Below are 14,333 nucleotides of genomic sequence, written 5' to 3' on the forward strand. Positions count from 1 at the left end.
TGAGGTCAAGTGACAGGGTTTGGTGCTGCAAGTGGGGGCTATTCACTGATGAGGATCAAGGCTTGAGGCAGCATCGACGTAGGCGTGGGGAGCCGAGTCAGAGTTGGAACAGCAGGACCGTAGTCCATTCTCCAGAGATCAGAAAATGGGAGAGGCCAAGGGCTTCGTGGATGACTACAACTGTCTTGGCAAGAGGGAGAAGGGGAGAAGGGCAAAGGAGAAGTCCAGTGTGGGAGAAAATGTGTCAAGCAGGGGGAAATGGGAGGGTGGGAATACCAGGGAAGAATCTGAACATGACTTATCATTATTATTTTTTTTCCTGAAAGCTTCCCCTCCAGAGGTTGAGTTTAAGTGCTGAATGTGCTCTGGCCACTGAGTTTAAAAACAAAAAGTGAGCTGTATGGGCCATGTTGTATGTGGCTGTTGAATACTCCACCCTGCTGAGCCCCTGCTTTGCCTGACTGCAGGCGAGGTTGGCAGAGCTTGGAGAAACAAGTGGTTGGGCTTAGCTCCCCTGGCCCTACAGGACAGCGGCTCTGGGTGTGCGCAGCAAGCACTGGCTGGCTTGTAGGAAGACACAACATGGACAAGTGCGGTGTGCTGGGCCCATCTGCACAGGGCTGCTGGGTGGGGAGTGCTGACATGGGCTAGGAGTGTGCGTATACACACACACACACACACACACACACACACACACACACACACACACACACACACACACACACACATTCTGTCCCTGGTCTGTGAATGCAACAAAAAGACTGAGCTCACAAAGAGATTCAACTTGTGGTCTTGGCCTCAGTGGCATCACTGTGGCGTCGAGAACCTTCTAAAGTTGCCTAGTGGTGAGAGCCACTTGGATTACTTGTGAGATGGATAGATGGCTGTTATGAGAACACAGTTGGCGACTATGTCAAAGAGACTGTTGGTCATGGTGGGTGGAGGTGGGGTCACGATTGCCTGTAAACACAGGACACACAGTTACACTTGGCTTAGCAACAAATGATGTTTAATGTAAGTGTGTCCCAAATACTCATCAAACTTGGCAGTCCTGCAGTGGAGGAAGACACTGGGAAGCAGAGCGGTAACTGGCGTTCAGGGACTGACGGAAGGATGGGTTTGGTTCTAGGAAAGCAGGTGACTCCATCCGGCGGCTTCTCCTTTTCTTCTGTGCATTTGCGGGCTTCATGCTACTTAGTTCTTTCTTGGTTACTAGTAATAATATAATATATATAATTATTGTTGGTTTCATACTCTATATTTTAGGTTTATTTTTATTTATCTATTGGATAGAGACTAAGAAAAATGGAAAGGGAGGAGAGAGATAGAGACAGAGAGACAGACACCAGCAGCCCTGCTCTACCACTTGTGAAGCTTCTCCCCTACAGGTGGGGGGGGGATTTCTAGTTTTTCTTTAATCTGGAGGGTAAATGTTTATCTTGAGAGTTTTGATCCAACTTGTTTAAAAAGGCCATAATATTAAAGGTGTCTCTCTCCATGTAAACCAGAGAGTGTGATCACCAGTAACTGAAAGTCAATGTGCTTTCCTTTCCTTTCCTTCTTCCTTCTACTTCTTTTTGTCTTCCCCATGCTTCTCTTTCTCTGTGTTCAAGTTATTTCTTGTCTTCATTGGGTGTCAGTCAAGAGAACCATGTTGAATTGGTGAAATCACTCACTAGGATGGATAGTGTCCTGCTTTGCCCTGTATGCGACCCAGGGCTGAGCCCCTTCCCCACCACACGGAAGGAAGCTTCAGTGCTGTGTTCTCTCTCTCTCTCTCTCTCTCTCTCTCTCTCTCTCCCTCTCTCTCTCTCTTTTTCCTCCAGGGTTATTGCTGAGGCTTGGTGCCTGCACTACAAATCCACTGCTCCTGGAGGCTATTTTTCTCCCTTTTGTTGCCTTTGTTGTTGTTGTTATTATTGTTGTTGTTGTTGCTGCTGTTGTTGTTGTTGGATAGGACAGAGAGAAATCTATCGAGGAGGGGAAGACAGAGAGGGGAGAGACAGACAAACACCTGCAGACCTGCTGCACCGCCTGTGAAGCGACTCCCCTGCAGGTGGGGAGCTGGGGGCTCGAACTGGGATCCTTATGCCGGTCCTTGTGCTTTGTGCCACCTGCGCTTAACCCACTGCGCTACAGTCTGCCCCCCCCCCCCCCCCGTTCTCTTCATTCTCAACCTTTCTCTCTCTCTCTCCCTCCCCCCACCCCCCGTATGTGTGTGTGTATGGAGAGAGATAGAGGGAGGAAGGGAAGTTGACTTACTTGGCTTGGCAGAATCTGGCTTGGCTCTCTGGGGGGAGAATTAATACTAAGGTGTATTATCCTTGGCCTCCAAGTCTTATCCCCCAACCAGCCCTGCAGGATAAATAGGATACTAGAAGTTACTCATGACTGTACTTTTCCAATCTCCAAAATGGGATCAGTGGAGCATGAGATTAATAGCTTATGTCACTCTCCCAGGAAAGGGTGGGGATTGAGTCCACACAGCAAGCTGGCTGGAGCTCCCAACCTCTGCCAGGAATCTTCCCTGAAACCTGGCTGTTTTTGTCCTTTCTGTGTCATATCCGGTTTCACTGGAAACTTAAGTTTGAGTTTTCCTCCTCTTTTTCCTTCTCTTGTTTCCTTGGAGTAACCTGGAGACATTCTTCTGCCTCCTCAGCCTTACTTATTAAAAAAGAGCACATTGCTCACATGTGCTGCTGAGGTCATTGTCTCATGTCTCTTGGGGACAAGGGGCTCTGTCTGGGAAGAGCCGGCTGAGGAGCAAGACTTATGTTCCTGACCTCTGATTCAGGCACCACAAAAGGGAGGAGGAAGGCCACTTCTACTCCTCAGTGGTTATATTTCTCAGGAAATAAATAACAAACCACAAAGATTGTCAGCGAGGCTTAGCCTTTCAAACCTTACAAGTCCAGTCAATCAGAAAATGGGGGCAGGAGCCCCCCTCCAAGCATCTTCTTTGCTGAGGATGCATCCCGCAGCTACGCCTTGGCCTTTCCCCCCTCTCCTGTCTTCCCTGCAGCGGCTGCCTTAGCCCTGGGAAGGACCAGCCCTGCAAGGCATCTGTCTGCCCCATCATTGCCTTTCCAGGGAGGTGTCCTGAGCATCTAGAGTCAGAGGTGTGATGGAGAGATTTTTGAACAAGTAGGAAGTTTCTTCTGAGGGATAGGGTCAGGGGGATAGGCATGGGATGCAAGAGGGGTTGGAGCACAAAAGCCTCTGAAGTGTCCTATCAGAGAAGGGTCTTCATCTCTCTCAGAGGTGGAGTGTCTCTGACTTTCCTGTGGAATCCTGCACGTCAAGGCTGCCTCCCGTCACCACTACCCAAGGCCTCAGTTCTGTGAAATGGGTCTAGGAAGGGGCCCCCTCCACCTGGCGAGGAACCCTAGTGACCTAGTGAGCTTGTGTCCACGCGATGCCAGCGAAAGTCACTGGGTGTCAGAGCAGGCAGGAGCTGGAGCGCTGCGTCCTCACCCCGGTGTTGAGCGGGAGGTATTGAGGCACAGAGTGAGATGATCTGTCTGCCTGGCCCACCTCACGGTGTCTCATCCTGTCTCCATCTTGAGCCCACACTGGGTTCATTTGAAGCCTGGGATGACCTCAATATGTAGATGCTTCACAAAACAATGTTTCTTTGAATATTCCCTACCTTCTCTCTACTCTCTTGCATTTTATTTAATAAAATGATGGTTGGTTGATACCCAGTGAATTAATTTTGGGGCTCACAAGTGGGTTTCATTTTATAGTTTGACAGGCAATGGTCTCATAGGCCTCTTACTATACTGCTTTTTAACTACCATTCTGTGAAGAGGCATCCAACTTCCTCTTGTCCCCCTCCCCCCAAGAACATGGCTAAGTCTGGCTATCTACAATGCTGGGGATTGAACCTGGGACTTCTTGAATGGCTGCACTGTTTCACTGGCCTCTTCAAGTCCCCACTGTTGTAAAATATGCCTAGGAGCTACGTTAAGAAGGATCACTTTGGGGGCCAGGTGGTGATGCACCTGGTGAGTGCTCACGTCACAGTGTGCAAAGACCTGGATTCAGGCCCCTGGTCCCCACCTGCAGAGGGAAAGCTTCACTCGGGCTGCAGGTGTCTTTTTTTCTCTCTCCCTCTATCTTCATTCTGTCTCTATTCAAAAAAATAAAAATAAAGGGCCAGGTGGTGGTGCACCTGGTTGAGCATACATGGTCCAATGTGCAAGGACCTGGGTTCAAACCCCTGGTCCCCACCTGCAGGGGGAAAGCTTTGAGAGTATCTCTGTCTCTTTCCCTCTCCATCTCTTTCTAACTTCTCAATGTCTGGCTGTCTCTATCTAACAAAGATAATAAAAATTTTAAAAAATAAATAAATGTAATATTTAGAAAGACCTTTAATTTTGAGGAGATGGTGGTGGGATAGAGGATGAGGTATATATACTATGACCTTGGGGGATGTGGAACCGTCCCCCGTGACAACAATAATCTTGTAACCCAACATCCCCAATGAAGTGACCTTCATTTTTTGAAGGTAAGATTGAGAATTTTCTTGCTTTACTTTAAGGAAACCTGTTTTTCCTTTCCTTTGGAAATATGAACACAGTGCCAGCAAGGTAGCTCTCTTGGGCCTGTGCCTGCTTTGCCATGCACATGACACCCACTGCACTAGGGCAAGCTTCAGTGCTGTGATGTCTTCCTCTCCCTCTCCCTCTGTCTCTTGGTTTCTTTCTGAAGAAGCCATCACAGACTGGTAAAGCCTTCATAAGGAGGAAAAAAGAAAAGAAAAGATGATAATGCAAAGAAAGTTTATCAAGTACCATTTTAACTGCAAGATAAATTAATAAAAGTTTAGATTTTTTTTAGATCACACTAGGGGGCTGGGTGGTGGGATCTGGCTGACAGCCCACACTGCCAGACACCAGGACCTGAGTCCAGGTCCCTGCTTCCCTCCTGCAGGGGGACACTTCATGATGGTGGAGCAGGTGTCTACATTTCTCTCTCCTTTATCTCCCTCTTTCCACTGAATTTCTCTCTGTCCTATCAAATAAAATAGAAGGAAAAAAAAAAAGCCACCAGGAGGAGTGGATTTATAGTGCATCAGTAACCCCGATGGCAATAAAAATAAATCAGTCAATAAGTGAATCAATATATCAATAAGTGAATAAAGCCACACCACCTCATCTATGTTGCATCAGCTTCATGGTGTTGGAAATCCCCTGGGCCGTGGAGTGATATGAGGCCTGCAGCGTGTTCTGGCTCTGATCGCAGGCACCTTTGGTTCCCTCACAGGCCTTGCCTCGGGGATCACCCCGCTGTGACCTGAAGGAGAATCTGCTGAAGGCCAGATGTGCCCCAGAGTCAGTGGAATTCCCCATCAGTGAGGCTGTTATCCTGGAGGCCAAGCCCCTCAGCAACAAGAGCTCTGGAGATGGCTCCCAGGTCACTCAAGTCAGTCCCCAGAGGATTGCACTCCGGCTGCGGCCAGGTAGGCAAGGCACTCACCTTGGGGGTGGGGATCTCTTCCAAGACTCGGGGTGCGGCTGGACACGTGTACAGGAGGGGCCCTAGGCTTTTTCTTGAGCGGTTCCGTCAGTAGGTTACCTTGGTAGGTTCCTATGACTTCAAGTGAAAAGTTGTATAGGATACCAGCTCTGCCTCAGACTCATTGGCAATAAAGAGAGTTGAGTTAAAATTTTTTTTATGTATTTATTTACTTATTTTCTCTTTTGTTGCCTTTGTTTTTATTGTTGTTGTAGTTATTATTGTTGTTGTTATTGATGTCATCATTGTTGTAGACAGAGAGAAATGGAGAGAGGAGGGGAAGACAGAGAGGGGGAGAGAAAATAGACACCTGCAGACCTGCTTCACTGCCTGTGAAGCGACTGCTCTGCAGGTGGGGAGCCAGGGGCTTGAACCGGGATCCTTACTCTGGTCCTTAGGCTTTGCGCCACGTGCATTTAACATGCTGCGCTACCACTCTACTCTCCAGAGTTGAGTTTTGGTAGTGTATTTCTGGTCACAAAACACCACTAAATTTAGATTTCTAAATAAAGACCCCTAGACACTTCTCCTTAATTCATTAATTTATGATGCAGACTGAGAGAACGTGAGAGGGAAAGGCAAGATTGAAAGGGACAGAGACAGAGACACCTGCAGCACAGCTTCACAACTTGTGAAGCTCCCTTCCTGCAGGTGAGGACCTGGAGTCTAAAGCTGGGACCTTGGGCTCTATAATGTGTGTGCTGTGCCAGGTGAGCCACCGCCAGCCCTCTCCTCCCCGTGATCCTCCAGGCCAGCAATTCTAATGCCAAATCTCCCTCTGCTACGTCCCCTGGGAACCACTCTTAGAGAGAGAGAGCACAAGCACCAGAGGGTCACTCTGGGACACACAGTGCTGAGGATCAGACTTGCGACCTCATGATCTTAGGTTTGATGCCTTAGTTGCTAGATCACCTCTCATGATTTATATTAGGGTGGAAATTTTTCAAATGGAAAGAAGAGATTAAAATGAGAAGGATCAAGGGGCATAGGAGTTGGCTCAGTGGTAGAGCACAGGCCTTTCAGGCATGAAACTCCATCTTCTGTCCTTGGTCCCACACGGGAACACTGTGGAGAGCACCAGGGGGGTTCTGTGCATGGTGGCTCAGTATTTGGATGGTTCTACTTGTCTGGCTCTAAAATTATAGACTATAAATTGGCCCAAGGAGATGGATCAGTAATATCAATATTACTATCAATATTGGTAGTGTGCCTGGGTGAGACCCTGTGTTCATTCTTCGGCACCGAGTTAAATAAATAAATAAATAAATAAATAAATAAATAAATAAATAAGGAGGGTCAAGGGTCTCCAATAGCAATATAATTGCAAGAGGAGAGGGACTCTTGGATTTCAGGTTTGGTTTTATCAAGATGTTACTGAATTTCTAACTGTATGCAAATGTGTTTATTAAGTCACAGAAGGAGGAGAGAAGAAAAGTTAACCTCTTTCTGCCTTCCAGATGACTCCGGGACCTTCTCCATCCAAGTCCGACAAGTGGAGGATTACCCTGTGGACATCTACTACTTGATGGACCTGTCTTTCTCCATGCAGGATGACCTGGAGAGCATACAGAACCTGGGGACCAGTTTGGCCTTTGAGATGAGCAAGCTCACCAGCAATTTGCGGATTGGCTTTGGGGCCTTTGTGGACAAGCCTGTGTCACCATACATGTACATCTCCCCGCCCGAAGCCCTGAGAAATCCCTGCTATAAGTAAGTCTCTGGAGCAACCAGGATATCACCTATTCCCCTTGCCCCAGGCCAGTCTAACTAAGCCCTGGTTCCTGTTTCCTATTGGGGCTTCTATGCTGGCTGCATCGGGACAGATCCTCTCTTCTCTACCTGCTCTTCCTGTCTGCAGGGAGCTATCCCATTGACTGCAATGCTCGCCTCTGGACACTCAGGCTTCTAGGAGACCTAGAAAGAAATTCATCAGTTTCTAGGTCTTGGTTACAAGTACACAGGAAAGAGAATGGGAGACAACAAGGTTGAAAGTAGAGAGAGATTCATGGAGGAAAAAATTTCAGTCTCAGAACTGATTCCATTGTTATTCCCTTCCTCCACCTCAAGCATGCGACTCCTACCAATGCAAGTAGCTAAGTGCTGGAGAAATGTGAGTGGGTGGAAAGGATCCTTCCTGAACCTGTTAGTGACCATATATGGCGGCAAGGACTGGGAGGGCTGGAAAGGTAGAGGTCCTGCAGGGAAGTTTCAGAAGCAGCTCATTTCCTCAGCACCACTCCCCGTCTGGGCCTTGTGCAGCTTCTGATAACCTGCTCTCAGTGACGCCACCCACCCTCCCCCAAACTACTGAACCACTGGGTGGAGGGTTCACTGAGTAAAATGTGAGTTCATCTCCATTTCTTTGGCACACTATTATTTAAAAAAAAATTTTATTTATGAAAAGGAAACACTGACAAAAACCATAGGGTACAACTCCACACAATTCCCACCACCAGATCTCCGTATCCCATCCCCTCCCCTGATAGCTTTCCTATTCTTTATCCCTCTGGGAGTATGGACCCAAGGTCATTGTGGGATGCAGAAGGTGGAAGGTCTGGCTTCTGTAACTGCTTCCCTGCTGAACATGGGTGTTGGCAGGTGGATCCATACTCCCAGCCTGTCTCTCTCTTTCCCTAGTGGGGTGGGGCTTTGGGGAAGCGGAGCTCCAGGACATTGGTGGGGTCATCTGCCCAGGGAAGTCAGGTTGGCATCATGGAACTTGGTGGCTGAAAAAAGAGTTAATATGTAGAGCCAAAAAAATTGTTAGCTAATCAGGCTGGAAAAGTTCATATAGGAGTTGAGGGGTCTCCATTTTGTAGATAGTTGGCCTATTTTAGTTATATTCCATAGAACCCATGACTATGCTAGTTTCTTTTTTTTCCTGAGCCTGACATCTGATATGCAGGGGCATCTAAGTTATTGTCTGGGGAGATGATGTCATGGCTGGAAAAGGTCCAGAAAGCTGGATCAGGGAAGACAGCACACCATTCTTATGTTCTGTGATATTTACATAAAAAGTTTTATCAATGAAAAGTTATTAAGCTGGAATTTTTAAAAACGTTGTATGTGGCTAAAGTGTGCTTTTGTTGAGATGCAGACTTACAGCAAAAGACTTCACTGGTAGAGGCTGTAGACCCGTTGGGCTTCACTAATAAAAACAATGCCTAATAAGCCTGGCAAGGTGGGATGCTGCTGTTTGAGTCAGTCATGTGAAGAGGCTTTCAATCTTCTCTCTAGGCTACATACACTTTCTCCAGCAGAGATGCCATCAGTCATGCGAACCAGCACCTAGACTGGGACCAGAAGTGGTCTCTTCCAGCATAGATCTGCCATTTCAGTGATGGCTTAGGGACTTAGGATGAACTTACACTTTACTATTGCTAGTGTTTCTTTAGACACGGGGAGGTGTAAGGTGTCATATTCACAGGTAGAGTCTCACGTTGAACTAAGTGCTTTACAAGTACTGACTCACTTAAGTCTCATGACAGTTCTCATGTGACAAGAAATATCATGCCCTCGTTCTAATTTTTTTTTTTTAAGATTTATCAGTTTATTTTCATGAGAGATAGAGGGTGTAGGGAAAGAGTGAGTGATTAGAACATTGTTTAGCTCTGATACGTGGTGGGGATTGAACCTGCCATCCCTGGGGCCTCAGGTATGAAAGTCTGATGTACTGTGGTAACTGGACTGTGTCTCTGTGGCCAGGTCCTTATGCTTATAGGTTTAGAGTTTTTTAAAATTTCTTTATTGGGGAATTAATGTTTTATATTCAACAGTAAATATAATAGTTTGTACACGCATAACACCCCCCAGTTTCCCATATAACAATACAACCCCCAATAGGTCCTCTGTCGTCCTTCTTGGATCTGTATTCTCCCCACCACCCACCCCAGAGTCTTTTACTTGGGTGCAATATGCCAATTCCAGTTCAGGTTCAACTTGTGTTTTCTTTTCTGATCTTGTTTTTCAACTTCTGCCTGAGAGTGAGATCATCCCATATTTATCCTTCTGACTTATTTCACTTAACATGAATTTTTCAAGGTCCATCCAAGATCGGCTGAAAATGGTGAAGTCACCATTTTTTACAACTGAGTAGTATTCCATTGTGTATATAGACCACAACTTGCTCAGCCACTCATCTGTTGTTGGACACCTGGGTTGCTTCCAGGTTTTGGCCATTACACATTGTGCTGCCAGGAACATGTGTGTACACAGATCTTTTTGGATGGATGTGTTGGGTTCCTTAGGATATATCCCCAGGAGAGGAATTGCAGGATCATAGGGCAGGTCCATTTCTAGCCTTCTGAGAGTTCTTCAGACTGTTCTCCACAGAGGCTGAACCAATTGACATTCCCACCAGCAGTGCAGGAGGGTTCCTTTGACCCCACACCCTCTCCAGCATTTGCTGCTGTTACCTTTTCTGATGTGTGACATTCTCACAGGAGTGAAGTGGTATCTCATTGTTGTCTTGATTTGCATTTCTCTGACAATCAGAGACTTGGAGCATTTTTTCATGTGTTTCTCGGACTTTTGGATCTCTTCTGTGGTGAATATTCTGTCCATGCCCTCCCCCCATTTTTTGGATGGGGTTATTTGTTGTCTTGTTGTTGAGTTTGGCAAGCTCTTTATGTATGTTGGTTATTAAACTCTTGTCTGATGTACGGCATGTAAAGATCTTCTCCCATTCTGTGAGGGATCTCTTGGTTTGGGTAGTGGTTTCTTTTGCTGTGAAGAAGCTTTTTAATTTGATGTAGTCCCATAGGTTTATACTTGCCTTAGTCTTCTTTGTAATTGGATTCGTTTCATTGAAGATGTCTTTAAAATTTATGCAGAGAAGAGTTCTGCCAATATTTTCCTCTAAGTATCTGATACTTTCTGGTCTAACATCCAAATCCTTGATCCACTTGGAATTTACTTTTGTGTTTGGTGAAATACAGTGGTTCAGTCTCATTCTTCTGCATGTTTCAACCCATTTTTTGCAACGCCATTTGGTGAAGAGACTCTGCTTTCCCCATTTAATAGTCTGAACACCTTTGTCAAAGATTAACTGTCCATAGGTGTGGAGGCTAACTTCTGGGCTCTTAATTCTATTCCACTGGTCGGTGTGTCTATTCATATTCCAGTACCAAGCAGTTTTGATGACAATGGTCCTATAATACAAGTTGAGATCTGGGAGTGTGATGCCTCCAGTTCTGTTCTTTTTTCTCAAGATTGTTTTGGCAATTCTAGGTCTTTTCTGGTTCCAGATAAACATTTGTAGCATTTTTTTCTATTCTCCTAAAAAATGTGCTTGGGATCTAGATGGGGATAGCATTAAACTTGTATATGGCTCTGGGTAGTATATTCATTTTGATGATGTTAATTCTTCCAACCCATGAACATGGAATATCTTTCCACTTCTTTGTGTCTTTTTCAATTTCCTGGAGTAGTGACTCATAATTTTCAGTATACAAGTCTTTCACTTCTTTGGTTAGGTTTACTCCTAGGTATTTTATTGTTTTTGTTGTTATAGTAAAAGGAATTGATTTCTGGATTTCAATTTCTTCTAACTTAGTGTTTGCATAGAGGAATGCCACTGACTTTTGAATGTTAATTTTGTAGCCTGACATCTTACTGTATTGCCTGATGATTTCCAAAAGCTTCTTGCTGGATTCCTTAGGATCTTCCATGTATACTATCATGTCATCTGCAAATAGGGAGAGTTTGACTTCTTTTCTTCCAATCTGTATCCCTTTAATTCCTTGCTCCTGCCTGATTGCTATGGCAAGAACTTCCAACACTATGTTGAATAGTAATGGTGATAGTGGGCATCCCTGTCTAGTACCTGATCTGAGGGGAAATGCTTCCAGTTTGTCACCATTGAGTATGATGTTGGCTGTAGGTTTGCTGTATATAGACTCCACTATCTTGAGGAATTTTCCATCTTTTCCCATTTTTTGTAGTGTTTTGATCATAAGGGGATGTTGTATGTTGTCAAAGGCTTTCTCTGCATCTATTGATATGACTATATGGTTTTTGTTCTTGCTTTTGTTGATGTGGTGGATCATGTTGATTGATTTATGTAAACCTTGCATGCCTGGGACAAACCCCACTTGGTCATGATGAATAATCTTTTTAATATACTGCTGTATCCGTTTTACTAGAATTTTGTTTAATATTTCAGTGTCTATGTTCATCAGAGATATTGGTCTGTAGTTTTCTTTTTTGGTTGTGTCCCTGTCTGCTTTTGGTATCAGAGTGATGTTGGCTTCATAGAAGCTGGCAGGGAGTATTCCAGTGTCTTCAATCTTCCGAAAGACTTTTAAAAGTACAGGTATTAGTTCTTTTTTGAAGGTTTTGTAGAATTCATTTGTAAAACCATCTGGTCCAGGACTTTTATTTTTGGGGAGATTTTTGATAACTGTTTCAATTTCATTAGCTGTGATGAGCCTGTTCATGTTATCCACTTCCTCTTTACTTAGTTTTGGAAGTTGGCAGGTATCTAGGAAATCATCCATTTCTTCCAGGTTCTCTAGCTAGGTGGCATATAGTTGTTCATAGAAGTTTCGCATGATATGTTCAATTTCTGTGGTGTCTGTTGTGATATATCCTCTTTCATTTTATATCTGATTTATTTGGGTCTTCTCCCTTTTTTGTTTTGTGAGTCTGACTAAAAGTTTGTCGATTTTGTTCACTCTTTCAAAAAACCAACATTTGCTTTCATTGACCTTTTGTATGGTTTTCTTATTCTCAATGTTATTTATTTCTGCCCTATCTTTAGTGATTTCTGACCTCCTCATTGCTTTAGGGTTCCTTTGTTGTTCTTCTTCTAGGTCTTTAAGATGTGCAATCAGGCTGTTTATTTGTGCTTTTCTTGTTTCCTAATGTGTGCTTGTATAGCTATGAACCTCCCTCTCAGTACTGCCTTAGTTGTGTCCTAAATATTTTGATAGCTTGTGTCTTCATTTTCATTGAAGTCTCAAAACATTTTGATTTCTTCCTTGATTTCCTCTTTGACCCAGAAGTTGTTAACAAGTGTACTGTTGAGCTTCCTCATTTTGGGATTATTACTAATCTTTTGTTGATTGTTAAGTGTTAGTTTCATTCTACTGTGGTCTGAGAAGATGCTTGGGATGATTTCAATGATCTTGAATTGGCTGATACTGTCTTTGTGGTCTAACATATGGTTTATCCTTGAGAATGACCCATGTGGATTTGAGTAAAATGTGTATTCCAGTTTCTTGGCATGAATGACTCTGAAAATGTCCAATAGTTCTAGTTTATCTATCTCCTCATTTAGCTCACTTATGTCTTTATTGATTTTCTGCCTGGATGATCTGTCAAGCTGAGAGAGTGGGGTGTTGAAGTCCCCTACTATGACTGTGTTGCTGTTAATTTATTGCTGTAGCTCTTTCAGTAGATGTTTGATGTATTTAGATGGCTTCTCATTGGGTGCATAGATGTTAATAATTGTTAAGTCCTCTTGATTGACTGATCCTCTGAGCATTAAGTAGTGTCCATTCCTATCTTTTTTAATCTTACCTATTTTCAAGTCTATCATGTCAGATATGAGAATAGCTGCTCCTGCCCTTTTTCATGGGCCATTGGCTTGTATGATAGTTTTCCATCCTTTCACTTTAAGTCTGTGTTTGTCTTGTTGAGTTAGGTGGGTTTCCTGTAGACAGCATATTGTTGGGTTGTATTTTCTGATCCATCTTCCTACTCTGTGTCTTTTAATAGGTGAATTCAGGCCATTGACATTTATTGATATCAAAGATTGAAGATATTTTAACACCATTCTTGTAGAGTTTTAGAGTGTTCTGATATATGGCCTATTTATGGTGGTCTGACTCTTTATAGAAGAACTTTCAGAACTTATTTCAGGGCAGGTTTGGTGATAGTTGATTCCTTCAACTGTTGCTTGTCTGAGAAGGTTTTGATGCCTCCATCTAGACTGAATGGCAGTCTAGCAGGATATAGTATTCTTTCTCATTGGGCACTCGATAGATATCTTGCCATTCTCTTCTGGCCTGTAGTGTTTATGTGGAGAAGTCTGCTGCTAATCTTATGGGTTTTCCTCTGTAGGTGACTGTTTTTCTCTTGCAGCCTTCAGGATCCTTTCTTTATCCTTATTCCTTTCCATTCTAAGTATGATATGTCTTGGTGTCTTTAGGTCTGGGTTAATTCTGTTTGGGACCCTCTGGGCTTCTTGAATCTTTATGTCTTTGATGTTGTCTAGACTAGAGAAGTTTTCAGCTATTATGGCCTGAAGAATGCTTTCTTCCTCTCCCTCTCTTTCTTCCTCTGGTATGCCAACCATGTGTATATTGTTTCTTTTGAAGTCATCCCATACGTCTCTGTTGTTTTTTTCAGCATCTCTTAATCTCTTTTTGAGATCTCTTACTTCTTTTTTTCTTTTTTCTTTTTTTATTATTTATTTATTTTCCCTTTTGTTGCCCTTGTTGTCTTTTTTATTGTTGTTGTAGTTATTGTTGTCGTTGTTGTTGGATAAGACAGAAATGGAGAGAGGAGGGGAAGACAGAGATAGACACCTGCAGACTTGCTTCACCACCTGTGAAGTGACTCCCCTGCAGATGGGGAGCTGGGGGCTCGAACCGGGATCCTTATGCCGGTCCTTGTGCTTTGCGCCACATGCGCTTAACCTGCTGCACTACCGCCCGACTCCCTCTTACTTCTTTTTTAGTTGTCTCTAATTCGTCCTTGATCTTGCTAATTCTGTCTTCAGCCTCATTGATTCTATTCTCTCTGCCCTCTACTGTTTTCTGGAGTTCATCTATTTTGTTACCTTGTTCTGATACTGTTTTAGCTTGTTC

At 44.1% G+C, this 14,333-nt stretch overlaps 1 protein-coding gene across 2 annotated transcripts in view; it reads left to right on the plus strand.

The window, feature by feature from the left end:
- Positions 1–14,333, plus strand: part of ITGB3 (integrin subunit beta 3) — a 72,250-nt gene that overhangs the window by 26,052 nt on the left and 31,865 nt on the right. The window contains exons 3-4 of one of the 2 annotated variants that reach the window (XM_007535934.3): positions 5,269–5,464; positions 6,978–7,230. In XM_007535934.3, the coding sequence (XP_007535996.1) occupies positions 5,269–5,464; positions 6,978–7,230 (449 nt within the window). Of the gene's footprint in view, positions 1–5,268; positions 5,465–6,977; positions 7,231–14,333 lie in introns of those variants that run through there. The other variant, XM_016193800.2, reaches the window with a different exon arrangement.

This window comes from Erinaceus europaeus, chromosome 12, assembly GCF_950295315.1.
Source record: "Erinaceus europaeus chromosome 12, mEriEur2.1, whole genome shotgun sequence".
NCBI classification, from domain to species: Eukaryota; Metazoa; Chordata; class Mammalia; order Eulipotyphla; family Erinaceidae; genus Erinaceus; species Erinaceus europaeus.